We start from the raw sequence: 27,525 nt of genomic DNA on the forward strand, positions 1-27,525 counted from the left end.
GAAAAGCTCTTTAGTTGAAGGCACTGAGCTGCCAATTATGCTCCCTAGACATTAGACATATTGTTGGTCAGACTCATTTCAGCCTGACTGAATCCGCTTCCTCCTCACCTGTCCGCCGTTGAACTCTTGTTTGCCTAGCTTTTTCCTCGGGGGCTCGAACCAGGGCGCCGAGCCAAACCTTGAGGCCTTGCAGGTGTGTCACGATTATGGCATCACTTTTTTTTTCCCCCCTTCTGTGCGTCTGTGTGTCAGCTTTGAGCAAGCACGCCGTCAAATCTGTTCACACAGGTGCAGCCGGCTGTGTGCGTGTGTGTGTGTGTGTGTTTTTATCACCACGGAGCGCATCTGTCGTCGCTCCCAAGCACTAATCTTGAGGGAAGGGTGTAAGAGGCTTAGCGAGCTACTGAGCATGGCTACCGCTGATTATTGTGTGCGAGGCGAAGGCGGCTGATAAGCCGGAGGTGTTTGAGTGATATAGGTAAAACTGGTGACATTTCTTTCAGCCAACGACGGAGACCTGCACCTTAACGGAAAGGCTTCAGCCAAAACAAATTGCGCAAGTTCGACGGGGGTCTCATTATTTTGAGGTTCTGAGTGTGCTCGCTTATGTTTAGGCTCATTACAGATTTGAGAGTGATTGTTTTTTTTGGCCTGCTGTGGCTTGTGCAGTTCCACTTCAATTACAGTTGTGACGGAGAAAACTCTGTTACTTACGTAAGCAGAGATATGAGAGCCTTATGGTTGTTGTTGTTGTAGTCTTTTTCTACTGCTCTCCCTCTCCTTGTGTGGTGGTGAAGCCTAAAGCCTAACCCACCAAGTTAATATTACCCTGACACACACACACACACACACACACGCACACCCCCACGCCCACACACTGACGTACATGTTGGCAGGTCCATGCGAGGCAGTGAGGGTTAGGCGGAGGAGGTAAGGCAGTGGGACTTGTATGGCCTGTACTGGCGTCTCTCCTCTCTCCCCACTGACTGACTCCCCTCAGGGCATGGCTGCAGCAGCAGCACTCCCTCGCTGATGAGCTCTCTCGCACACACACGCCAGCACTCACACACACGGCCCTGCCTACTGACACAAATTACCTCATGCCGACATTTATTTTGAAAGTTTGACGGCTGAACTTTGAGTGATCTTGTTTCGCTTATAGGCATGAGGCAAGCGATCATAAAGTGCAGCAGCTGTTGGGAAGAGGTTTCACCTGCCTGCCCACGAGCTGCTCATCACGACACAAACTTGCAGAAGAGTTCAGAAATGCGGGGAAGTCTGATTATTTGGATTCGACAATTAAATCAGGCTAGAATAAATTAAAAAGAGTTTATTTATGTCAGTAATTTAGGTAAACAGCGACGCTCCTTTATGTTATAACGTCGTACAAAGAGAGTGATGCATGTCAGACATTTATTTCTGTTAATTTGGCAGATTATGATTTACAGCTAATAAAACCTCAGACTAATAAGCATGAATTACTGTATCAATAGCCTGTGTCTCTGCTGAGGTGTAAAGGAAGTCCAGGTTGCTATAATGGTTGCCTTCAGCTTGTCTTCGTTGCTTAGTGTGGTGTTCCTCCTTTTTCTATTGACAATAGGGTTCTGTAGGGTTCTGGAAAGTTCGCTGGCAGGACAATCACTCTGCTACCTTGGCCATAGTAGCAGGTTTTAATACTTTAGGCTGTGTGGGCTGGAAATCCTGCTGGAAAATGAAATCAGCATCTTCATGATGCTTTTCAGCAATAAAATTTATTGTTTGTTATTACTGTATGCAACTGCTTGTTGAGCAGTACAGGAGTGCGACAAACTTACTGGACTGCAACAGCTATTGGTTAACTATTTAAGTATAAAACCTTCAGACTCTCTTTGCCTCCCATATATTAGCTGACAGTTCTTATTTAATGCAGCAGAAAAAGTTTTAAGAGGTGATCAGGTGGACAGTCTACTCATCTGGTGTTTGTGTTTGCTGTAAATTGAAATTCAACCACTTTTTAAATATTTGTTGCTAAATGTGTTATCGTGTGAATCACATTTCCTGGTATGCTTCTGTTCTGACTTTGGATTAGATAAAACATGGTGGATCAACATCAGAAGATGACACAGCACCCAAACTTCACTGACTGCAAAAACTTCACTCTGGATCTGAAGCACCTGAGATTCTGTTTCTCTCTTGTTCCAATCTCTGGAAGCTTTAAATCCAATAATATGATAAATTGACTTAGTAAAGAGGACTTTGTTTCTGACCACAAGCTTTAGTAAAGGGAAGCAACACGTCTGGAAGCTCTAACTCCAGCAGCATCTCCCTTCTTGTGGTTATCCTCAAAACACTTTAATGAATTTTCTTCTGTGCTTTTCCCTTCCACTCAACTTTCTGTCAGTATTTTGCTTGCCTGTGCCATGTGGAAAAGTTGTATTTGTAGCATTTATCTTTTGTGCCTTATGCTCCTTATGGAGACTTGTCTGTGAGGATTTTTTCCCATTTTTATTGGACTTATGTTCTAATGTTCTGTGAACATGAATTTTAGTGTTTCTGTAGCTGGAAGCGGCAAAATCCCCATAAATAAACCTGTGAAATTTTATCCCTTTCTGTGTGATGAATCTAAACGTTTCATTCATGGAATTTAATTATTGAAGTAAATTAACTTTTGATGTCATAATAATCCCAACGTATTACGGCGCACATGTAGGTGATTCATCTTTACCTTTGGTTGACCTTTGAACATATTATTCTATCACAAGTTGTTGGTTTGTCTGAGGTTTTGTCTGTTGGTAGATCTGGGTTGCCTTGTAGGTGTTTCTTTGTGTGTTATTGTAAGTCCAGTGCTCGTCAGGCTTGCGTGTGCATCAGTGTGTCCATGCGTGTGTCTCGTCCCGGGGGAGCTGGGCTTCCTCTGCTCTGTTATTTCAGCGGAACTGGCAGAGGCCGGGAGGAAATTGCACTCCCCTCCTCCGGCTCGTAAAGACCTCCTTCAATCAAGGGCTCCTCTTGGCGAAGTGGAATTAAACTCACTGCAAACACACAATCATAACACGTCAGACACGTTTCTTTTTTTCTTTTTTTTTTGCTCCTGAACTTTCAGTCTGTCGCAACATATTTTTTGTCATGAGCGTTTGTTATAATCAGTGAAATTACAGATGATTGCTGATGTTTCAGAGTTTTTCAAAAAAATAAACTAAAATTATATCCGCTGATTGTTTTTTTTCACATTTGGTCATGTTACAATCTCGGACGTCATGCTTTATTTTATTGGTATTTGGGAGTTGGATAGATCTACGGAGAACCTGTTCACAGGACGGGTTTTAGGTGTGCATGCCACTAAATTGGGCTTTTAAGAAGAGTAGGAGGAAAGTAATCACAAAGACACAACAAAGATTTAAAAGAAGGTGTTCAAATAAGATAAAAACGTAACTTTCTGGACCATGTATGTTTAAAAGGCTGTGTGGGGTAGAAATCACCCTGAACAACTGGTGAAACATGGTGGTGGCAGCATCATACTGTGGGGAGGTATTGGGTGGAGCTAATTTCAGAAAACCTGTTAAGAGGTAAAATTATTGCAGCAGAAGTTTCCCTTCCAGTATGGCAATGACCCTAACCCTACACTCAAGTTTACAATAGAAAGGCTAAAGGAAATGGTCTAATCAAAGTCCATACTTTGTGAATTTACAATCTAAGGGAAGACTTGAGGCAGATAGATCTGATCTGAAAAAGTTTGAGGAGTTTGAAAACTCTTTGCAAGGCTCCCTGCGTGATGGAGTTAGTTATGGAGAGAATCCATCTGTTTTGCGGCTCTTTTGTTGTTTTGTTTCTGTTGCTGATCCAGCGGTGCCATGGTAACAGCAGCACATTAGTATTTACTCACTGTAGAACTGTTACCAAATATAAATATGCACGTTCGTGTGTGTGTCTCGATTGGACAAATCAGTCCTCTGCTTCACACAGTTTAGGTTCAAAGTGTTCGAGACTTCCTGCGTATGAATTATTAACTCACAATTATAAAAAAGAAAAAAAAAGAAAAAGGTTAGCCATTAGCGTCAGTATGCGTCCTTCTCCATGCTAGAAGATGTTGTCTCTATTTGCATGCTCTGTGTGACACTGTGCGAGTGCACTGATGTGATTGATGCGAGTCTGAGCGTTTGGGTGTGCACTCTGCTAAAATATGGCTCAAATATGCCGGAGCATCTGTCTATTAGCCTAATGTGGTTTATCGCGATGACGCCCATGGCGGTGTCTGTTGAAAAGCCGCCTCCCCAACATCTGTGTGTGGTGTGTGGAGAAATATTTGCTAGCCTCTTTCGGCATGTGATTTCCACTGATAGTTTTGGCTGCTTTCTGCCACCGCAGATGTACACCAGCAGGCCTGTTATGTCAATCTTCCATATTTCGCACATTAATCAGTACATTCAGAAACTCACTTAAGTATGGGGGGATAACAGGCTACGACTAGATTGAGAATTTTCCATAATTTCAGTTACTTCATTTGGGGAAGTTTTGGTCTTCTTCCATAAAGCCGTAGCTAAGGTTATCTGCTGGTTCTCTGAAGCTCAGACAGCGTATCTTGTGTAATTATCTTGCCTTTATGAGGTAATTTCTAAATTGCTGAACTTCAATGAAGACCTTTCTACTTGACGAGATCAACTTGAACATTTTCATCCTTTATCAAGCGCCGTCTCTCTTGGCTCATCCTTCCCTGGTTAGCCAAAGGGGAAGGGAATGGTACAGTGGTTACCTGTCTGAAGCCTTCCTCTGGCAAACTCAGTGAGACACACACACACACACGCACACACACACATATCCCTCCCCCTCCCCCCAACCACACACACACACCAATAGAATAAGGGAGGAAAAAAACAAGAGGGAAGGGGGAGAGCAAGAGGCGCGTTTGCATGCCTGACTGCACCGGCACTGACCTCCCAGCGCCGAGCCGGCAGCCTCGCCTCCACCTCGCCGCCCCTCGCCCTCCCCTCCCTCGAACCAACCCCCACCCCCGCCCCCCCGCCTTGTGCCGCTCCACTGGGCTGCAACTGCCCGCTCGGCTCAGCGCGTGGGGGCTGAGTGTGCAGGAGAGCACGCGTGTGTGTGTGTGTCTGCATGTGCGTGTGCGCGCCCATCCTTGTGTGTGCGAGGCGTGGGTCTTGGTCGCATGCCTGTTTGCCCTATAGTGCTTTCTCACTTTTTTTTTCCTTCTCACACATGGCCTTCACCAACCAAGTGTTGCCCATAGTCTGTTTGTTCATCACAGACGCTGTTATCCATTTTTGCCTCATGAAGCATCGGTACGTAATCACATGGTTGCCTAATTGTTGCGTTTATGAAGTAGCACCTTTTCTTTTTTGCAGTATGAGAGACTAAAATGCAACACACTTAGAATCAAGCTTGAATTTCATACCACCGCCTGTGTGTATCTGCCTTTCATTTATGTCAAGTTTAAACATACAAGGCCTTAGATAAAAAGCTTGCTAACATCACCTTTGTTGTGTTTCAGATTGGAGGGATCACATTACATTGCATTGTTCAAAAAGTCGATAGATATTTAGTTTTATTTCTTTGGAATAGATGGAACAAACTGCAACAGGCTGTTAGACAGACATTAAACCCATAAGTCAATGCTGAAGTGTCTCTGTAGGAAACGGCAGATGGTTGATAGATGATACTACAATAGTAAAAGAAGTTTGAACCGATCTACAGTAGATATAAAATGCTGATTAATGTAAGTTAAATGATGTGCTTTTGGGAAATTACGTTAAAAGGGAAATGCCAATATAAAAAAATTATTTCAAGTAAGCTTCAGTTGCTTTCAGTAAATTTCAGTTTGAAAGTCCTTCACAAGCAGCGCAGAGAAACACAGAACTAATAATAGTGCTTGCGCACTTTCACACGTCAGGGTAATTAAGAGTGCACAATTAACCTAATACCCGGAAAGAACCCATGCATGCACTGCATGCACATGCAAACTATGAACAAAAAGGCCCTGGCTGGGATTTACATCACAGGACCTTTTTTACGAGGTAACATAACCAACAACTGCACCCGAACCAGTTTCAGGTCCAATTGATTGACATTTAAATCTATTAAAAACACAAAGGATGTGATTTGTTTCTCAGGTACAGAAGCAAACAGGACTTACTGGCCACCAGTTGCTCCTGTTTGCATTTTTTCACCAGTTGTTTGTCCAGTATGTTTTATTCACATATAATTTGACTATAACCAAAGAGGCGGATTTAAAGCTTTTCTGTGGCCTGTATGGTATAGCGTGCTGTTCTCTTTCGCTTCCATTGTCTCTGTATGGTCACCAGAAGAGTCATCCAGTCCAGTCCAGTTCAGTTCAGTTCCTTGATGCCTCCCTTATTACTGTTATTCTGACTTTCCCTTTTTATTTTCTAATATTACTCATTTTCTCTGACATCATTTTCTGAATAAAATAAATGTCTTGATTGCGTTACTGGGAAAATCTGTTTACTGTGAACCTTGTTAATACTCAAATCAAACCATTACTTAATCTGATTATTCACGGTAGCAAGGTTACAGCAGGTCATGTTTCCCTGCTTACTGCTCTCATGTTGTCCAAAAGCTCACAAATATGAATCAAAATCCCGTTTTTCATACGTTAACCCGTGTAAATGTCTTGTCCATACGTTTTATTTAGTGATAAAGACGGAGGGGAATTTGGCCAAAATAAGAGTTGGAGTTTTAGATATTGGAGGATTTTGCTCACGGCAAAGTAATAGTTTGTTTTGGCCCTGTTTCAAAGCTCTTAGGTTATCGAATATAACTTTTACCATTTAGTTTTTTCCATCTCCATTCATTTTTTTTAGTGCTCAGTAAGTCTGCCATCCTTCCACACACACAACAAACACACACACACAGGCTGCATAACAGACAGGAACTATTAGGCATCGAGAGATTGCTCTGTATAGAGATCAGCTCAGGAATCTTACTGCTGTCTGTTTTTGCTCACTGCTAGCTGGAGCCAGCGGCAGGCTACTGCACCTTTCAGGAAATAACGCAAGGAGAAAGAGAGGGAGGAAAAAAAAAGTAGCACACTCATTAGTTCACTTTTCCACCAAGAGCTCATTTAAAAGTCTGAAGAAAATTTTGAGAGAAAGCTTATGATGTCTCGTTGAACAGAAAAACACTGCTTGGCTTTTTATCTTCTATCTGAAAAGCATTTTGTTTTTCTACTTGCTAAAACCAGTGTTAGCAATTGCCATACAGAAATGTTGTATCTTGTTAGAGAATAATATTCCTATAGGTATAGAATAACGAAGAACTTAAAAATTTAACCTTTTACCTTATTTTAATTTTCTGTGACCTTTTGTTCCACATCTTGACTAAACTCCACAACGAGTGATTTAAAACAAAAAAACACACAACTTACCGCTTTGTAACAACCATCTTTCCTAGTTGCTTCTTCAAAGTAGAGCCAAAAATGATTTCAAAACATTAATACATAAAATAACAGTTCTTGCAATATTTGATCAAAATTTATTATCTGCATCAGTTCTCAATTAAAAATAAGTTGATCAATTAACACAAACATTACCACTTCTGTCTTAAGTTTTCTATCTGTGCTGCAAGAGTAATAATTTTTATTGCTTCTTTTCTTTCTTTACCAAAAACTGAATGATATTTAAACATTTGTACTGAACTTTGTTAGTAACTGTTTATATAATTTATTTTTAGAAATGCACATAAATTTTGACTTTCAGTTGTTTTTCTTTTTTAAGCTCTTATTTTCATATCTATTATTTTTATTTTATTTTATTTTTTTATGATTACCATTTTATTATTAACTAAAATATTGACAAAGAATATTATTAAAATCCTTCTGAAGCTGTCATCATTTAAGAGTCTTTTCATATGACTATTTCTAAGCAGCATATTGTCTTCAGTAGCAACATATTGTTAGGAGAACTGCAGCAGATCACATTAAACCTCTATGTATTAATAAGTGCTTTTCCATTTATAGATACATATTTTTAACACTGCACTGTGGCCAATTGTTTCAGTACTTGAGAAAATGTTGTTGTGGAATCCTACTAGCCTGATACGCCGAGGCCGTCGTACAGAAACAGATTTTCTTTGGTCAGTAATAATTCCCATTATGTATAATAGAATATTTTATCCTCATAATTTTATGTTCCAGTTCTTTGTTAATCAACGAATCATGCTCAGAGGAATCTGTTTTGTTGCTCAGTTTTTTCTGTAAATGCCACAGACCACTGGACACCTTAAGGGGTGAAACAAAAAGTATTTGTAATAAATTATTATATTATGATGCCTGTCACAATAAACAATAAATCAATTAACTACATGAGAAATTGAAAGAAACGCAATCATTTTTATCATTATCATTTTGCTTTTCTCTTTCTTTAAAAACTGAATGATAAAATATTTTACTGGTTTAACTTGTTTAATGTTTTTGTTTACAAATTTAAAATACTTATTTTTGCATTTTTCTTTCTTCTTTTTTAAATTTCAACTCTTCCATTGCAGTGTTTAAAAGTTTTGTTAAAAGTTTTGTTTTCAGAATGTCCTGCTATGTCTCAATATTCTACTATATTACTGAAAATTCCCCTTTTTTATGTGTTCTGGTGGATCATGCAAATTTTACAGGACTGTATTTGTCTTTTTGTGTTTTAATTTGTGGCCCATGACATATTTTCTGCAGAATGAGACTGGAGGTCGATTTCAACATATCTTATACTTTCTGAGTAAAACACAGATCATTTTCTGCTTTTAAATTGTCAACAAGCCACATCATGTTCAGTGTGTTGTTTTCCTCTCATAATGTTTTTTGATGTGTGGCGCATTGTATGCTGCATGTTCTTTTGTGTTCTTTCTGTCTAAACGTGAAGGCTATATTTCAGGGCTCACTGCGGGAAAGAAATGGATTCTTCTTTTCCAAATTGAAAAGTAAGGTTGCTCAGCTCAGTAAAGCAAGTGTGTTTCACACACACACACACACAGCCACACCCACAAACACACACTCAGGGTCACGTTGCATTCATTTTTGGGAGCCCTCATGCTGCTAGAATGTTTATTTGAATCTGAGAGCAGCATTATTTCTTTATGCCACTAAATTTAAAAAGCTGTCAGTTTATTTTAAGGAACCAGTTTACACACACAAGTTCCCACACACAGTTATTTTTTCATGACAATGTCAGAAATTTTGACCTGAAGCTTGTTCCCTTTCGAAAAGCATTTTTTGTTTTTCTGTGTTTGGGCTCTGCATATTTCTATGCCCTGCCACTGCTAGGAAGGACCTGTGGTGTCAGAAAGTAAAACCAATATCCTTAGACACTTGTGCACTTCTAAAATTAGTAAGAAAAGAAAAAAGAATATCTCTCTTCTAAGGAAAAAAGCACAGAAAAAGGGAAAAGTAACCTGCCTGCACATCCTAAGGATGTTTCATTCTGCCAACTGTTTTGTCTCCAGAATGTCTGCCATTTGAGATACTCCAGAGGGGCTGCACCTGTTTGCCTTTTGGCTAGGAGCCCCCCCATATCCCTCCTCCTGCTGCCTGCCACTGGATGGGATGGAGGGAAGGAGTGGAGGTGAGTGGAAGGGATAGCTGAGGAGGCTTGAACACACAGAGCAGAGAGAGTAGAGTGAAAGAGAATATAGTTTCCAATCCAAGTCCAGTCTCCCACACTGGACAAGGCGCTCCTACTTCGGAGTGCTCTCTCTTTAATGTTCGACCCTCCACATTCTCCTTTATTTCTGTACTTTCTCTCATCTGCTCTCTCCTCCTGTACAAACCCACATCTGCTCGCCTTCTCTCCTGTGTTAGCTTGTCCTTTCAGCCTATTGTTCCTTTGCTCTTCTCCAATTTCTGACTCATTCTTCTTTACTCCCAGCATCTCCCACTCCTCTCAGCTAAGTTTTTCCCTTTGCTCCCCTTCCCGCCCCTGTTCGCCTTTTCCTCCCCGATGGCACCGCGGTAATCTGCAGTGACCTCTTTAGGTCACATTAGAGGTCACCCAGCTTTACTCTCGTGCTCCCCTAGGGCCACTCTCGACTAAATCTCTTTTCGCTAATTCTTGGAGCTATAATCAAAATGCTCTGTATATAAAACCCTGACTATTTGATTTAAAGTGTAAAACACTGATGCATTAATGTGAGCTAATTCAGAGAATGCACATGTTCTTTTGTTTTAAATAATGTCACTTACATACATCAGTGTTCACTTACAAATTCAGACAAAAGGAGAAAGTGAAAATACTGTCATATTACAATACAGGTAAATAAATACAGATAGCCTAATTTACCTATTTTTATTTATAGCTTTCTCAAATAATATTGTTCAATTCAAAAATTTCGTAGGATTTCCTAAACCGAATGACACTGTACTTTTGTGATTCTGGGTAATATACAGATTTTTTTTTGTCTGTGGGCAAAATGAAACTGTCTGCCATGGGACATTTTGTACCGACCATTTATCAACTGGTACGCGTCTGAAGGACGTTTCGTACCCAGTTTGACAACCAATAATTTAACGTAATTTTAAATTATCTACTCATGATGTTCTGTTTGGTTGGTCCAATAAATAAAAACTGAAGAGTTATTTTGGTTTGATAGGAGGTTATAATCTGTCATAGTAGAGCCGACTGGTTCAAATGAAGATCTGAACCAAAAAAAACCAATAAAAATACAATGCAATATAAAATCCCAACAAACGAAGTTAGCATTAGATTAAATTATACTCAAAATATGAGGATTTTCAGTATTATTTATCTCCATAAAGCACCAGAAATCTGTAACTATAAGAGAGAAATGAACTGATTGTATTAAAAACACCATACCACATTGCTGTACTAATCTAAAACGGCATAAATGCAGACAGCTATCCGCGTTTAATATGTGCAGAACATATAAAAACAAAAAAAATCTTTCTCAAATATTAATTTCTACATTTCTTATAAGTTTCTTAGTTTTCATTTATTGTAAAATCATCACTGTTTTTCAAATCATTCTCATGAAATTTGCCAGTATTTTTTTTTTGTGGACAAAATGGAGCCATCTGCCATTGGCCATGGGAGCTTTTGTACCAACCTTGTGTCAATTGAAAATGGCCTAAAGAACGTTTCGTACCCTCCATGACAGCCGGATCCAATCATCGTCCGCTATTAGGTTTGTTGAGCCAATTAATGGGATCTGCCAACAGGAGGATGCAGAGAGTTATTTTGGTTTGATCAGAAGACATAAGCTGTCATTTAAAAAAAAAGTTTCCCTAACTGGGAAAGGGGAGATGGGTTGACAAATAAAGCCTTGTATAACAGTTCGCAATTAGATTCAATCATACTTAAGATTGGAAAATATTTTATCGCTACTAGCGTCCAGAGCTTTGCAAACAAAAAGTAGCTCCTTAGAGAAATAAGCTGATATGTATGAAGAAGAGCTGAAATGACAACATATTGATCTAGAGCCTCTAAGTTATCAAATATATTTACTGCTCATTTAATTACTCTTGAGCAGAATAACTATGTATAACTTTATTAATAAACATTTTAGATTTTTTTTTCATTTTATTTCATATATAAAGTGAAGCCGATAAAAGAAGCTGTCCGCATTTTAAGAAAATCATTAATTATCATCACAATAAAATATTGGTGAGCTAATTTTCGCTTGTATATTTTAAAACAACACTCATTAGTAGTTTCTGTTTAATAAATATGCATGAAACAAGTTTCCTAAGTGTTTCCGAGTTGTCTGGATTAACTCGCTAAACTTTCTCCTGGTGTGTGATTTGCAGAACCGCGGGCGCTTGGCAGAGAAACGCACCATCCCTCTTCCACCCAACCGGGTGCCCAAGAAGGAACTGGCTTCAATTTTCAGCAGTGATGACAGCGAAGGCAGCGAGCGGGCCAGCGGGGATCATGCCCACATCAAGCAGGAGGAGGATTTGCATTACAGTATCATGAGAAAAAGGTAAGGCACCTCTAAGTTGTCACGCCACTACCGTCTGTGAACAGGTTCTTCTTCTTGACATAATATATGGCAGCTGTGCTTTTGACAATCCTGCAGTTTCTGGAGCTTTGGTTCTGTCCATCTTTGTGTTGTTTATTTTATAAAACAACACAACACATGCGTCACTTTCTAAGATGGTTTCGTTCTTTTGCCTGTAAGCAGAAATGTTGTGTCTCATAGAGGAATGGCCCTGTCAGGATTTCTTTGTCCCCTACACTGATCTGAGTAATTGAGCAAATATGCAGTCTCTCTGTCTTATAAGACACACTATCAGTATTACATGATTTGTATTTGAAGTATGTGGCTTTTAACACATTGAACACTGATGTTGTCAGCGTAGCTGTTTGTTTTTCCTAAAAAATGAAAACTGTTTTGTCCTTATCATAGTGTCTACAGGAAGCACAGGATATGTTGTACCAACATATCCAAAAACTACAAAGATTATTTTTGACAATGCCACATCTAGAACCTGCATAACTTAATTTTTTTTTCTATATCTGAATAGTTACAGCTACAATTTTCAATAGACTTTGTTATTATCCAAAGGGGTTTGTTAGACTGGATCATCTGGGGGATGAGTCACTGATCATTTGTGTTGTAACATGTTCCAGTGCAGTTTCAGTTTTGGGTATTGAGATAAAACTTCTCCTTCTTCATAAACTCAACACTTTGCTTTGAACATCATAAAATGCACTACTAGTGCCATGAGCTGCAGCAGCCAATACAATCACTCAGTGTCATTGAAAAGGGCAAAACAGTCTTGGATTGTTCAGGAAAACCCAAATTTGTTTTTATCAAACCTTGCAATGCGGTTTTGCAAGGTGTGCACACAAAGCAAGGCTGAGATTTTTGAAAACTACTCACAACGTGGTGGCGTGGCGTGCTAAACTGAGAGGGACTAATCTTTCAAACAATCCTTGATCAGCACCATTTGCTGAACACTTGGGTACAATTGGCACATCTTTCAGACAAGAGAGGGAGCCATGCCTCAATAACACATGCTAAATCTGGGCTTGGACCAGCTAATGAAAGCTTGAAGCTGTTTATTTGTTAATGCTGCTGCTTTTTATATCTTATATATTTCTTGGCTGAGTTTCTGTCTGCTTCATCTTAAGCTGCATGTTGATGGGGAGCAGCTTGATTGGAGGATGTTGATTAGAACGTAGTTCTTAGGATGGCTTACCTTTATGTTTGGTGTTGTACTATGTGGTTTAATGACGGGTAATTTTAGTTTGATTTTGTAATTAATCCGTACCTGTGATGGAGTTCATCTTTACCCCCTGAAACTCTGCGCAACTCAGCAGAGGAAGTACAAAGACCTGAAATGATGTTCAAACTCACACAATCTTCCAAAACTCATGAGGTTATAGACTTCTTTTTAATTTGTCTCGATTTCCGGTTTCATCATTACCATGTGGATTTTTTGCTCACATTGCATCCATGTAAGATTTTTTTTTTTTTTTTGGTATATATTTGGCTGATATGAAGCTGAATCCATTCATTGATGAACCCAGAAAATCCCCATCTGCATCACAAACAACTTGTGCAACCTCGTTAAATGGGGGATGTTTTTTTTTTCGTCTTGAGGCTTGTGTGTGACTCGGCGGACAGCACAGCTACTGTGAAGTTTTAAATGGATCCACTAACCTCATTTAAGAGGGCCTCCCCTCCCCCTGACACTTGTGCCGCTGGCGTGTTAAGATGATAATGAATTTAAAGAACACTTATGACTAATATATCAGGTTTTTACCCTTTTGAAAGGCGGCGGACACACTGGAGCCGTAGCTCCGGTCTGTCGTTGGCATCTGTCTGGGCCAGGCTTTATCCCTCCGACGTGGGTCTGCACAAACAGGATAATGGGATGTCCAATCATGAAAATGTGATTTCCATTGACCGCAGCTTCGTAAGTGAGTCGTAGAAGGGTCTTAACAAATTGGATTTGGTCAATGGATGTGAAAAATACAGGGCCTCTGTGTACATGTGTCGGTGTATCTGTGCTGTCTCTCCCTCACATCATCAGGGCTGACGGGAGGTCAGTCACACCCACTCAGCTGTAACAACTTGTCTGCTATTACTGTACTCTAATACATACATCAAATATGTCATGGCAATTTTCTGTTCCTAACTGAGAAACGGATCTTTTGTGCCGCTGCAGCGCTCTCCCTCTGCTCCTGTTTTTAATAAAGTTAAAGTGAGCGCTAACTTGCAGTCTTGACTTTTCTGGTTAATTAGCATAAAGAGGCTTTTAGATCAGTCAGAAATGTGTTTTGAAAAAGGTTCTGTCAGTCTGTCCTCCTTTCACAGATTATTTACAGATTTTATTGATTTATTTTTTTATTTTTTAGATTTGGTTCACTTGTTCTTGAATAAATTTGTTTCATCATCTTCAGCGATAGAAACCACCAGATAATTAAATCAAGAAATTTGGCAAGGTTGTAAATTTTGTGAAATTACAACCAGAAACTCTGGGAGTATTTTATTGGGATTTCATGTGAGAGACCAATACGTTGCATCAAAATAATGTCTCTTTATCATAGATCAGGGAATCTACCAACTACTTGTTGTGCTGTTTACCAATCTGACTTTTATGGAAGGGTGGCCAGAAGAAAGCCATATGAAGTTTTGTTTCCAACTTTCCACAATATGTGCCAGAAGAGACCAAAAACTAAGACACAGATCCATGGTGGTAGCAGCATCATGCTTTTTTTTGTCCTGGTCAGAAACAGGAAATATGGTCAGAGTCTATTTGGAGATGAAAAAAACACGTTGAGGTTGCAAAACACGTCAGATTGGGATAGAGATTCCCTTTCCACCAGAAAATAACCATAAACATAGAACAGGAGCCTCAGTAAATGGTTTAGATCAAAGCATGCTCATGTGTTTGTGTGGTCCAGTCAAAGTCCAGATTTCCAACCCAAAAAATCTGACAAGATTCAAAAATGTATCTTCAGAGATGCTCTATGACTTGCAGCTCTTGTAGCTGTTTCGTGCGAAACATGGTTCCTCAAAACATAAACCCTTCAGAGCTCAGTATAAATATATGGCGCTCTTTTCAGATTTTTATTGGAAATAAAAAATTTAGACTGTGTGAGATTGTCCTTCAAGATTACATTCGCAATAAACTCAGTTGAGGTTGCAATGAGACAAAATTCGAAACGGGTCAGGCTGTATGAATACGTTCTCAAGGGTTTGTAGACAGAACCTCCGCAAGGTAGAAGGAGGGAGGTGTCACTTCTGAGAACATCGTAGCTGAGGAGAACTTTCTTTGGTTTGGTTTTGGTGCTGCAGGTGGTTTCTGTATTTTTTCTTCATGGTATCACAGATTAATATCAACTATAAGATCTGGATCAGTAGGTTCTGGAGTGGAATGGCTGTAGTCAAACGACGCGTTGTCCTTTTGGTGCACAGCATTAAAGTACGTTACAGTTTTTAGAGACACATCACTTCTCCTTCCTCTTATCAAAATTACTATGGTTACTGTCACAATGAAACACCGTTGTGGGTTGAATATGATGGTTGTAGAGTGGACGGTCTGAAGTTCTTGGTCTCTTACTCCAGAGCCGAGGAGAACCGTTTTTACAGTTTGTTTCAATCTGGGTGATTATCTGGCAGCTGCTGATGATGCCTTCCTTCCAGGATCTACAAACCAGATAAGAACCCTCCCAAACATCCTGGTTTTTCTGATTGGTAGAAATTAACATGTAGTTGTTTCAGTCTCTGTCACAAACATTACATCAATCTTACATGGGAAGAGTCACCTTAATGATAATGCATAGATTTGAAAGACTTTGTTGGTATCACACGTCGACTAAATTCTTGCCTCATTCCTGTCGGAGAATATGACTGTCTCATCTTCTCTGCACAAAATCAGATCTTTTCATGGAGAAGCATTGACTCCTACTCCTCTAAAAGAAAAGAAAATTCAGAGAAATTAACGGATAGCGTACTGTCTGTGCGCGACTGGTTTGACATTTTGTCCTCCGGATTTATCGAACAGCCGTGTCATTACCTTATGCCAGTCAGGGGTCATGAACAGCGTGATATTACTGGAAATGGCTCTGCCCCTGAAGCGCTAATTAGAGCGCTCGGAGGTTTTATAGCTTTTTAGCTGAGCTTTCCACTTTGAAACATGTTGGCCTTGTTTGGATGCGTTTGCCATGGAAACACAGTCAATAGATCTTAGCTGCTTATCGGGTGTCGGCTAACAGCAAAACATTCATTATTTCAGCGTAGAACTGTATAATTTTAGACATATTTACTGAAAAATAATGTTTGCATTGTCATTGGAGCCTGAAACTGGGAGTTTATCTTCTTTAGCTGTGAAGTAAACAGAGGTTATCATTCAAAATATCCTCTAAACATGGTACTAAATCAGGTAAAGCTGGAGTGTTGTGGAAGCATGAAGGATCAAATGTTGCTTGAAACATGAATATCTCTCAATATTATTAAAAACATATTAAAAAGGCAGCTTGTAAAATATATATCACTCCAGAAATCAGAGTGTGAGGAACTTCAGTATAGCATGGCAGCATTGCGGTATATTCAGTTTCAATGTATTTTTTCTTTTTTTCTCCCTCTCTTGGCTGCGTTATCGACCTCATGTCAGCCTGTACAGCAGAGGAACAACCAGGAGAAGTGTAGCTAGGCTACTCTTACTTATTTATGTATCTATTTCTGTATTTATTCATTACCGTGTCTGCTCACAGTTGAATCCCGCTTGATTTGATGGCGAGGAGCGTGACTTGTGTGAACAAATCCTGTAACAGGAACCAGCCAAACTATCAAAAATAAATAAACAAATGAATGAAACTACCGAAAAGAAACAGAACGAGTCCCGCTTTAGTCGCTTTGTTGTGTTTCAGCTGAGAAGTTAGCCTCTCTGTGCTCTGCTTGGTGAATATTGCATCTCGCCTGAATGTATTGGAGTGTTGCTGCTGGGCCACCTGCACCGGTTGCAGCAGCCTGCACACTCCGGCTGTTGTCTCCGGCAAACCTGTAAGCACCAGATGTTATGCAGCACTCACAACCCCGCTCCTCTGTCTCCTTCGCTTCCCTTTCTCCTCGCACACCCTCACATCCCTGCTGTCTGACTGTCAGCGCCTTCCCAGCGTTGGTGTGAGACATGGCGTCAGGGTGCCGGGCTGCCAGCTTCTGCCAGCTCACACTGTGACCTCCAGCTCTGCTGCCTCAGCTTCATGTGCCAATGCCACAGTGGGGCACTACTGTGCATTTATACTGAGCTGACTCCTAATGTGAGTGGAAGAGGCTTTTTATGTTGCTTGGGCTGGTTTAAATTGCAGCATGTACTTTAGGGAAGTACACGCTGAGGGAAGCACATCCATTTATAAGGAAAGAAGGATGTGCTTTAACGTTGCCCTGTTTCCTCCCCAATTCTCTTTTGCAGCGGCGGTCGCTCACTTTAAATGTCTTTAATGTCCATAAAGCGACCAGTTTCACTTGTTATGAAAACTGAATGAATTTCAATTGTAACACCGAAGAGCTTTATGAAAGTTAGATATGTTTTCTACAAAGGTCAAGTTGATTATTGACCAAAAAATGAACAAGGGTGAAAACAAAGATAAAGCAGACGAAGCGAAGCAGGACGTAACATCAGCCAAACATGTTGACGTGATCTAAAAGGAGGGAAATGATTGAGGAGTTGGTGAAGCAGAAAAATGGAGCCAAAGTTCTCATTACTTGTCGCTTAGAAGAATGATCCGAGCTCATCGAATATTCCAAGGGAGAGCTTTCGATGTGGATGTAGTGCCAGTTTTGTTTTGAGAAATTTGTTATCAATCCAAAATGAAACGGTATTTTTCCTCACAGCATTTTCAAAGATATAATGATCATAAAGTGCATTGATGCTGGAATCAACAATGTTGTCCCTACTGGCAAAGATAAAGAGTTCATTTTTAAAAGTGTCCTTTCCATGTCCTCTAAAATGTCTGTCCAGTTGTACTGACATTTTTTTCCAGTTTCTACTGAGTTTGCAGACATTAAACTCCAAGAAAGTAGTTGTTGTTTCATTTGATGCATTTTAATGGGAGAGATTTGCAAACAATGCATAAATTTATCAAAAAGTTTTAGTTTTTTTTTTTGGCACATTTGTGTTGCATTATGTTCATTACATTGAAAGCTTAAAGAATATTAGCTTTTTTATTGCTCTTATGTGTAAATGTAGCACTAACAAAGTTAGTGTTCAGACTTCTGCTTTTACCTTTTATTAACTGCAGCTTGGTGTGGCATGGTGTTAGCACTGCTGTCTTACATCACCAAGGCCTGAGGTTTAGGTGGACGGTGCATGGTTGTTTTCTCTCTTGGTACTCCAGCTTCCTTCTGCAGTTCAAAACCAGGGAAGTTCAGCACCAAAGGGCTTTTAATTGCCCTCAGGGATGAGTTTGTCTCTGTGTTGTACTAGCAACCTATTCAAGATGTGCTCCACCCCCTGTGGGGTGGCTATACAAATCAAGCTGTTATATACCAGCACAGATTTCAAAGGTATTAGGATGACAGATCAAATCATCCTGGGTTTTGCTATGATCAGTGATGTTGAACACCAGTTAAATCCAGGACAGATTTTTGAGTTCATCCCTCTGTCTCTGGGGTCAGCGGGTCTGCTCTGTGTGCGCCGATGAAGGGCCCGTATTGACTAGTGTAGGGATGAGGGGAGGATGAGATGATTGTCTACAGCATGCGCCCAGGTGATAAGGAGGCGGCTCATGTCCTACTTAGCCACCGGGTCCAATAGCCTCCACATAACCCCGTCTATCCTCTCCGCGGCCCCCGTCCTTCCCAGTTTACCGTGGCCTCAGAAGCTCCTTAGGGAGCGCTGACTCAGGTGGCTGGGTTTTAAACCGCATCCCCAGCCCCCTCTCCAACTTCCATGAGTCGAGTATGACCTTGTCACCACCCACAGGAATGGTGGAGGGAGGGCATAGGTGGGAGGGGATAGGGCTAAGCCCTCATTAGCCCAAGCTGAGGCGGGACAGCTCAAGAGAAGTGCACTAATTACCTAACTAACAATGTCCTTGGCGTTCATGGCTTACAGGAGCCACTTCGCCATGGGATAATAACCTCGTCACCTCTCTGAGAAGTTCAGGATGGCATTATCATGATCACTTTAAATGATAGACAGAGGGTGATGTTATAATGCAGCTAACTGACTGATTGACTTGAGTTTCTTAGGCTGGTGCATCGCAGCGTCTGTGGAGGTTGTGTTTTGTTGCTGGACTCCCTGGATAATACGTTATTGTACAACTTTTAACAAACCTTCTTTGTTTCTCGTTTTCTGTTGAAAGAAAATCATGGGGCTCTCAGACACAGATAGCTACCAATTTTAGCAAGCTACACCCTAAAAATGAAGTCTGTAATTAGTCGAAAAAGTCTGAAGTCAAAGTCCAATCAAGCGTCTTCCTGCCTAGCAACCAAAGGGGGCTGTTTTGTCTGGGGCTGTTTTCTGAGTCACTGGCTCTCTGTGACTGAGAGGTGACTGGTGAGGCCAGCGTGACGCCCTCAGTACTACCCTTCAGCTTTACTGTTAGTGTGTGGAAAACAGCCTGGCGACCAAAAGCCTGACATTACAGCGGGAGCCTGTAATCATGGGACTGTAAAAAACCCCAAATCCAGCAGCCGCAAACAGTGTGGCCTCGTCACGGTGGTGGCAGCGAGGAACCATTCACCGCTTCTTCCCCGTTAAACTGTGCTTACCATGTCGTACCAAAACCTACTTCAAAGAGGATTTTGATAAGGAGACCATTCAAGGATTTAAATGAGATTTTTGTTTTGAGTCAATAGATGCTGTATGAATATGTGAAGTTTAAATTTAGCACAAGGTTTATTAACTGAAAAAAAAAATGTGACCATGCAGTCTAATATTTAGGAGCACATTGCTTTGCAAAAGCATTGACACCCATTGAAATGTTCCTAATTTGATTTTATTAAAACCACGAATGTCACGGTTTTGTCTGGATCTTTAGAGACAGATCAACACAGTAGTACATTTGTTAAGTGGAAGGAAAATAATGTGCTGTTTTCAAATATTTTTGTGTCCCCCAGAGTCAGTACTTTGTAGCACCACCTTTCACAACAATTATAGCTTCAGGCACATCTCTACCAGCTTTGTACAGACTGCTTCTTTTCACCATTCTTCTTTACAGAAAAGCTCAACTTCAAGAACATTGCATGGAGATCACTTGAGAACATTAGAGCTGCACAATATTTATCGAATCACGGTCATGATAAGTGTGCAAAACATTACCAATATATTGTAATTGACTTCTCAGATGGGATATTTGGTAGGATAGTTCAAATGTTATGTGTTAATAACATACTTTGCCCTTTGGATGGGCTCCAAATGCTACTAATGCTAACATTTGATTGTTAGCATTAGTAGCTGAGATGCTAAAACTCACAGATAAAGCTTGATAGTTTTCAGGAAAATGGGGATAATTGATATTTTCACTGCAGGTATGATTAATAGTATGAAAAAGTAATGTCTTAGTTGAAATAATGGACCCCTCATAAACATTGATTTTCAAATTTATTGCCAATTAAATTGCATTTATAATGGGATGAAAAAATTAAACGCAGATGGTGACTTTTAAAAACAGTTTTGTTTTATTTTGGGTGTCAGAGTAAAAGAGGGTGAACACAAAGGGATGATGCATATTTAAAATTCTTGTGAAAACTTTGCAAATCATTTCCTTTGACATCAATAAATTATATTTAGAATTGTGCAATGTCATGGTCTGTCACATAAAACCACATGGAACAAGTTGAAGTTTGTAGTTGCATCATAAAAAATGTGAAAAGGTTTGAAGGGTATGAACAGTTGTTAACGGCACTGACCATATCAGTAAATTATACTTAAACCTTAAACCAGGGGTTATTCAGCTTCCGTAGAGATTGTTTGCCACAACTCTAACTCATATTCCAGCGCTGCCATACGCCCCTCAAGCGCTAAGCACCTATTTCCTATGATTATTCCATTTTAATGCAATCAGGATGGTAATCAGACTGCAAATGAAACGCCTCCATGTCACAGTTGCGCGAGGAGGAGTTTAGAAAAACGGCAAATAGAAAATCTGCAAATAGAAAATCTGCACACTGTTCACCTAATCCTACTTCTGGTATTGAAGGACACAACATGGTGCTTTTGGACTCCTTTGCCTATGAGGAACCTCAGGTTAAGGTCGAAGTAAAACGTTGAGCTAAGATGGTGTCGTTTTTTTGTGCTAAACATTACTAATTACTAAATATAACAGTAAAGGCCACGGGTTTGACACTGTCATTTGATGGGATATATAAATATTACGACGACTTTTCACAGTATGTAGTTACCATATTTCTGAGAAGCGGCCATCAGTGACTACGGTTTAAAAAGAGCCATGTTAAGGTTTTAAGCTGCTAAACTACTTATGAGTGGTGAATATGTTCATTAATACATCTTAGTGCGTAAGATGAGCAGGGATGAGAGCTGAAAGTGCTGGATACGGTAGTCTGTCAGAGTGTATTACAGACCTCAGAGCTAAGAGGCGGCCGACAGGACGGCCACCTGTAGCAGCTGAGTCTGTGTTTAGTTGAGCGCCGCTCCATCTGAGTCGAGGGTTTCTCTGGTTAAATCTGGTCGAATGAACGTGTTTTTTTGTTTGTTTTGCTAAGTTTGTAGCTTCATTCTCAGTACACTGTCCCTTCCTGTGTGTTTTTGTTCCAGTCGGGACGGTGACCTCTCTACAATTATCTCCAACCTGCACCACACCAGACAGCACGGTATGCCCGAGGAGCAGTCAGCCTCTGACCACAGCACCAGTACTCGACACACAGGTAGGAAACCCACAATCTTCCCTCTCTCCTGTTTGTTTCCTCTTCTACAGTCCCCTCTCTCCCTACGCATTTAGCTTGATGATACATGCCACCTTTTATAACTCCTGTTCCACATGTACATGCTTCATTTTCTGTAATTAACGCTGATTTGTTCAGCTGAGGGAACTGACGATAAGCTTATTACTCCTTCCTAAAGGTCGCTCTTAAGTTGATCGCCTAATGTTCTTCCTAGATTCTCTGCCGCACCCCAGGATTTCATGTTAAACCCCCTGTCTTAAATTACTTCAGAATAAATAGCTTTGTTTGCTTTTAATCTGGTTTCCTGTGAGCCATGGTGTGCATGTATTAGGCTAATAGCCTTTCTTGCAGCTTACTCATAGGACACAGACTGCATTTAATTACAGTTATTTATCAGGTGAACCGTTTGAGGTTATTAATTTGTCACTGTTCCTCGAACCACCATGTCGGGTGGCACTGTCGCATTTTGACTAGTATTGTGTTTTGTATGTAGGGCTGAAACGATTAATCGGATCAATTGCGATGAATCGATTATTAAAACATTCGTCAACTAATTTAGTAATCGATTGATCGCTGACAGACTCAAAAAGAGGCAATCTGCTGAACAAAAAGCAACATACTTGGAAGAGAAATTGTGTGTTTAATTTAAAAATATCTTTGTCTGTAAATGACAGATTTAGCCAATACTACTCAAGTGGTATAGATTTAGCTTCACCTGGTTCAAATTTACTAATATTTTATTTTCTATTTTCTTTTTTAGAAAAGACGTTTATCTGCATCTTTTAATGTATTTCTAATGTCATATAAAATTATTTAGTGGTTTAATAAAAAATCTGTAGAATGTGCTATTTTTTTAATCTGATTAATTGTCAGAATGATTAATGGAATAACCAATTACTAAAATAATTTTTACTATTTGTATGTTTTAGTGTTTGAGCTCCAGTAAATATTGTATCAAAGTTACATCTATAAACATTTAATATGCCCGATGTTTTTACTACACCATATATGTCAATATCAGAGAACAGAAAGGTTATCCCAGGGAACCTGTCCCTGTGTGAAAAAGTAATAATCCCCATTAGTAAACCATGAATTAACGCTGAAGACAATAGTTGTTGTTTTTTTTTTTTTTTTTTTTAGAAAAACAGGGTTCATTTCAGTGGCCACAACCTGACCTGCTCCCTGTCAAACCCATAGAGTCAATAAACCACTTAAATAGAACAAATCTGACAATATAAATATAAAGTAGGCAAATGTTGTTGTTTTTTGTATACCCCTCCCCCAAAAAACAAAAACAAAACACACACACAAAAAAAACAACAAAAAAAACAAAAAAAAAACAACAAACAAACATATCTTTATCTATTCCAACAAAGTTTAGATCAATCAATCAGTTATGGAGCCAATACATTTCCTTTAAGTCTATCCGTAGTTCAGCCCTCTCCATCATGACCCCACTAGCTACAGGCTCAGCAAGTGGCGTAATCACCCCGACCTGACACCTCTCCCTGTGCGCTCTCCTCCTCTGTCTGCCGGATTAATTGACCATACGGTGCCTGTGATATCAGGTGGAGCTGTTAGAAGGAGGAGGCTATCAGACTGTGCCACAACCAGCTTAGGCAGAGTCTTAGACCCCCTTTTGGGACACATTTCTCCCCCCCTCCCAAAAATCTGTCTTAATCAGCTAATGGAGATTTTTAAACCCTGAAACAGATTTTTTTTGTTCTTTCTAATGAAGGAGGAAAAAAGTAGGTTGAGGTAAACGAGGGGTGATGATGGGGGGACGGTGTTAGCCCTATGACAAGACCCTGAAATCTGCCTGTTTGAGCATTAAAGGGAGATTTAACATGCAGGCTAAGCAGCTCGATTTGTGTCTGTAAACAAGTCCAATCCGATCAGCCACTGGCTCTAATTCTGTCTGCCAGTGAAATGAGACGCAAATTTTTCTAAAACACGACCAACACGTAGCCATAAAGACATGCCTACGCACCGTCAACACAAGCTGCAGCCAAACACAGATGGGTGAGAGGTGTATGAAGTACAAGCGAAAGATGAGATATTAAAACCAGCTTCCTGCTATCAAATTGTGTGCACCCAGTCCATCCCAGTGTTTGACATTCTCTACCTGAAGTGTTAGCAAGCGAACTGTGAAGGACAGGTTAAAAGTCCGTAACAGTGAGAGAGGATACCGATGGAAAAAAAAACGTTTGGAAATCAAGAGGAAAAAGAAAGCTGATGAGTGAGGCGATGGTTCAAGAAGAGGGAGAGCTGTAACGATGGTGGAGAAAGGTTCAGTGTGTGTGTGTGTCAGAGGTCAGGAGCAAAGGGAAGCAGGCTTCCCGGGTTGTCTCTGAGCCGGAGTGGGTCATTAATTAAATCTGAGGGACAGACAGGAGGGCTGCCTCCCTCCTTCTCTTCCACGCTCCATCCTCTGCTCTCTCCCTCCACCGCCACTGGCTATTCAGGCAGAAGTGGGAAAGAGGTGGAGGAGCGGAGGGAGGGAGGGGAGGCGGTGGAGGGAGCAGGGCGCCGACGTTGAGAGTCTGGCTGCCTGTGGAGACTGTAAACTGTGGCTCTGCGGTCAGACCAGAGACTCAAACAGGCAGATAAGGTGTTTTCGGGCCGCCATTCGCTCTCTCTCCCTCGCTTGTACGCTCAGGCTCCCAGATGCAGTTACAGCCTGTTGGTGTGTGTGTGTGTGTGTGTGTGTGTGTGTGTGGATGGGGTTTGCAGCAGCGGTTTGGGGCACATTTTTATGTGTGTGTTAGTGCATGCGTACCTTTCCCTGCATGGTTTTTAGGTGTTAGCTCGCGTGTCAATCTGCAGCTTGTCGTGTTCATCACAGACGTACTTAATTGTAAGTGGGGATTGCTTTTAAAGTCCTCCCAGTAAGTTATTGTTTGTACAGCATAGAAAGAAACTTTTTCATCAAAGCAGACTTGCTCGGATCAGCGGTGATGTTTAACTTGATCTTACTAAAACACACAGGAAACGGGGATATAAAGATTAAACTGCTAAACAGAGGTGTTAGTGCATTGCTATATTAAAAAGCTCATTACTGCAGAAAGGTAAAACCAGTTCTTACAGATAATTTATTTAAAGACGATATAAATACAAAGTTGTGACATTAACTCTCCATTTAGAAGAGCTAAATAATTTCTGCCACATTCTTGGTTCAAAAACTTTGTGTCACTATAATGACGAGTGAGTTTTATGAGTTTTATCTACGTATGTATCCAGTGGCCACGAACAAAAGTGGCAGAAAAATGCTGTTATGATTAAACTAAGAATGAAATCGAGAAACTATTATCAGATATTCAATTGTTTTTGTCGTTTATCATATTTTCAAGGCAAACATGTCTTAATAATGCAAGTTTTTAAAAGTAGGCAAAGCAGGTATGTTCGTATAGGACGTTTTATCTGTTCCGATATGAACACATAAATTCGCCTGAAAGCAATATAATGGTAATGCTTTCATAAAATATCGATTAAATTTATTTTTTCTTTATGCCTGAAAGCTTCTGTTTAATCAAAGAAAAACACCTTAGCTTAACGCAAAGCAAATAGAAATGTGTTTCAGTTGTTGGTACAAAATAAACCAGGGCATCCAAATGTAGCCGCCATATTGGTTTCATTAGTCCCATGTTGCATGTTTGATGTTCACCATGTGCAGATAAAGTTGAATGTGTGGCAATTAAAGATGCACCAATCAGATTTCTTTCTCACTTGCGCCCCGTTTAGTTTTTCTTAACAAACCGCAATTTTGATCATACAGTTTTTTCCACTAAGGGTTGTAAAACATAAAGAGAGAAAAACCAGAGTGCCTCAAGTTATTTGACAGCGGTACTGGCTTTAAATACCACAAAACATGCAAGAATCACAAAGACATCTCCGCTCATACATCAAATCTTTATTGAATTTTTACTACACTCTTAAAAAGAGCAGGAAAGTACATTCTGTTGGTTGATGGACATGTTGACTTGAGTAGCAAGTTTATTATCATCCAGAACATACAGGACGAGTGCCATTATTACCCATCAGACTGTAAAATAATTTAAGTGAGACCAAATGGATCACAAACAGATTTATGGCAGCATAGCAACAGAAACCTGTTAATGTGGTTTTCTCAAAAGTCATGAGTGATTTTAGTGACAAATACAAACTTCATTTTCAACTTAAAATTAAAAACTAATCTGAAAGCTGTAAAATGCATATTGATTTAGGACTGTGGGGAGATAAAGCACATTATTTGATCATGTAAATAATCAGAATCTCATGCTCTGTCAAAGTAAAGTTAAAAACATGATTAAATAATGTTATTGTGACATTTAATATAAGCCCACAGCAGAACAGAGAGAAGCATTTGTATTCATTAACTCTAAAATCCAATAAAACACCCTGGACTGAAAGGACTTGTCTTCAGGGCAACGTCACAGAACATGAATCAGCAGTCTCTGGTCACACAGATCAGACGGACTTATATAATCTTCTTTATTTAAGAACAAAGTCGCTTATGCAAGAAATATGAAACAGTTTGTTTTTCTTATCTCTTGTGAGTTACTCCAAATGTTCATTACTTTCATTAGAGATGAAGCACAAAAATATGTTTTGCTTCTGTGGCGTTGTGAATCAGAGATTTTAAATAAATAGATGTTGGTTTATACTAGACAGCATAAAACATTACAGAATCAACCTGTTGACAATTTAAAGCCAGATCTGCTAGCATGTCGGCATTCTCAGGTTCCAGCAGGACATGTAGCAGACTGCAAACTTTCCAGATCCAATCTGATGGTTTGGTACGCAGAGGGAAGCAGGTGACTGATTTCTGAAATCAGAAGTCAGACTGATTCTAGCAGAAATCAGTCCAAGCATAATGTGTTTTTCTGGTTTTAAATTGTGTGTTCTTCAAGAGGTTCATTACATCATCACAAAGAACTTTATGTTGCTTCATCAGGCTGTGAAGTGAAATTATAGTCAGAATTCAGTCACTTATTGGTCCTGATGCTGACCAAGCAAATGTTTGTCTATCCATCTATCACTCACACCCTCACTCACTCTCTCTCTCTCTTACAATTTGGGTCTGGGAAAGCATTGAATTTGAGCCTGAAAAAAAGTGCCTTTCGCCGTTTGATTTGCACATGTTGGTGGCAGTGCATCCTCCTCTCAGCATGATCAGAGGCGCCTCCATCGGCTAACCCCATCCCTCCCTGCTCCTCTCTCCCACCGCTCCCTCTCCCAGCTGCATCGGCCCGTAAGCCAATCAATGGCAGGGCTTTCATTAGAGATGAAGCACAAAATAAGTTATTAGCACCATTCTGTCAGCTGTAATGTGGAGATTGATCGGGGGGCTGTGGCTACGGCCCACCCCACGTCCCCACCTGTCACATCCCCGCCCCGCTGCTCCCCGGCTCCTCGCGGTTCACTCTCCTGCTCTCCCTCCTCCCCGACCTGATAAAGATGACAGATTAACAGAGTAAGAGAGGAATTAAGGAGTCTGGCTGTCTGCACTGTCAACAAGCTCTATGGGTCGGAGAGAAGGAAGGAGGGCGACTGACGTTTGAAGGAGAGGAGGAAACGGGAAAAAAGGAGGGGGAATTGCTCCTTTAGCCGTTAGATTTGCCCTGTCACATGAAAGTTAAAACGCCTTTTCCTCCTTTCCTGATCAAACTGTCCTTCACCGAGTGAATATAGAGGAACTCAAATACCCCACTGAAG

At 40.3% G+C, this 27,525-nt stretch overlaps 1 protein-coding gene across 8 annotated transcripts in view; it reads left to right on the forward strand.

Annotated features, from left to right (window-relative positions):
- Nucleotides 1-27,525, forward strand: part of samd11 (sterile alpha motif domain containing 11) — a 105,919-nt gene that overhangs the window by 46,559 nt on the left and 31,835 nt on the right. For all 8 annotated transcript variants that reach the window (XM_044122517.1, XM_044122508.1, XM_044122527.1 and 5 more), the window contains 2 exons: nt 11,756-11,931; nt 21,683-21,792. In XM_044122517.1, coding sequence (XP_043978452.1) covers nt 11,756-11,931; nt 21,683-21,792 — 286 coding nt within the window. The remainder of the gene's footprint in view (nt 1-11,755; nt 11,932-21,682; nt 21,793-27,525) is intronic.

This window comes from Gambusia affinis, linkage group LG01 (assembly GCF_019740435.1).
Source record: "Gambusia affinis linkage group LG01, SWU_Gaff_1.0, whole genome shotgun sequence".
NCBI lineage: Eukaryota > Metazoa > Chordata > Actinopteri > Cyprinodontiformes > Poeciliidae > Gambusia > Gambusia affinis.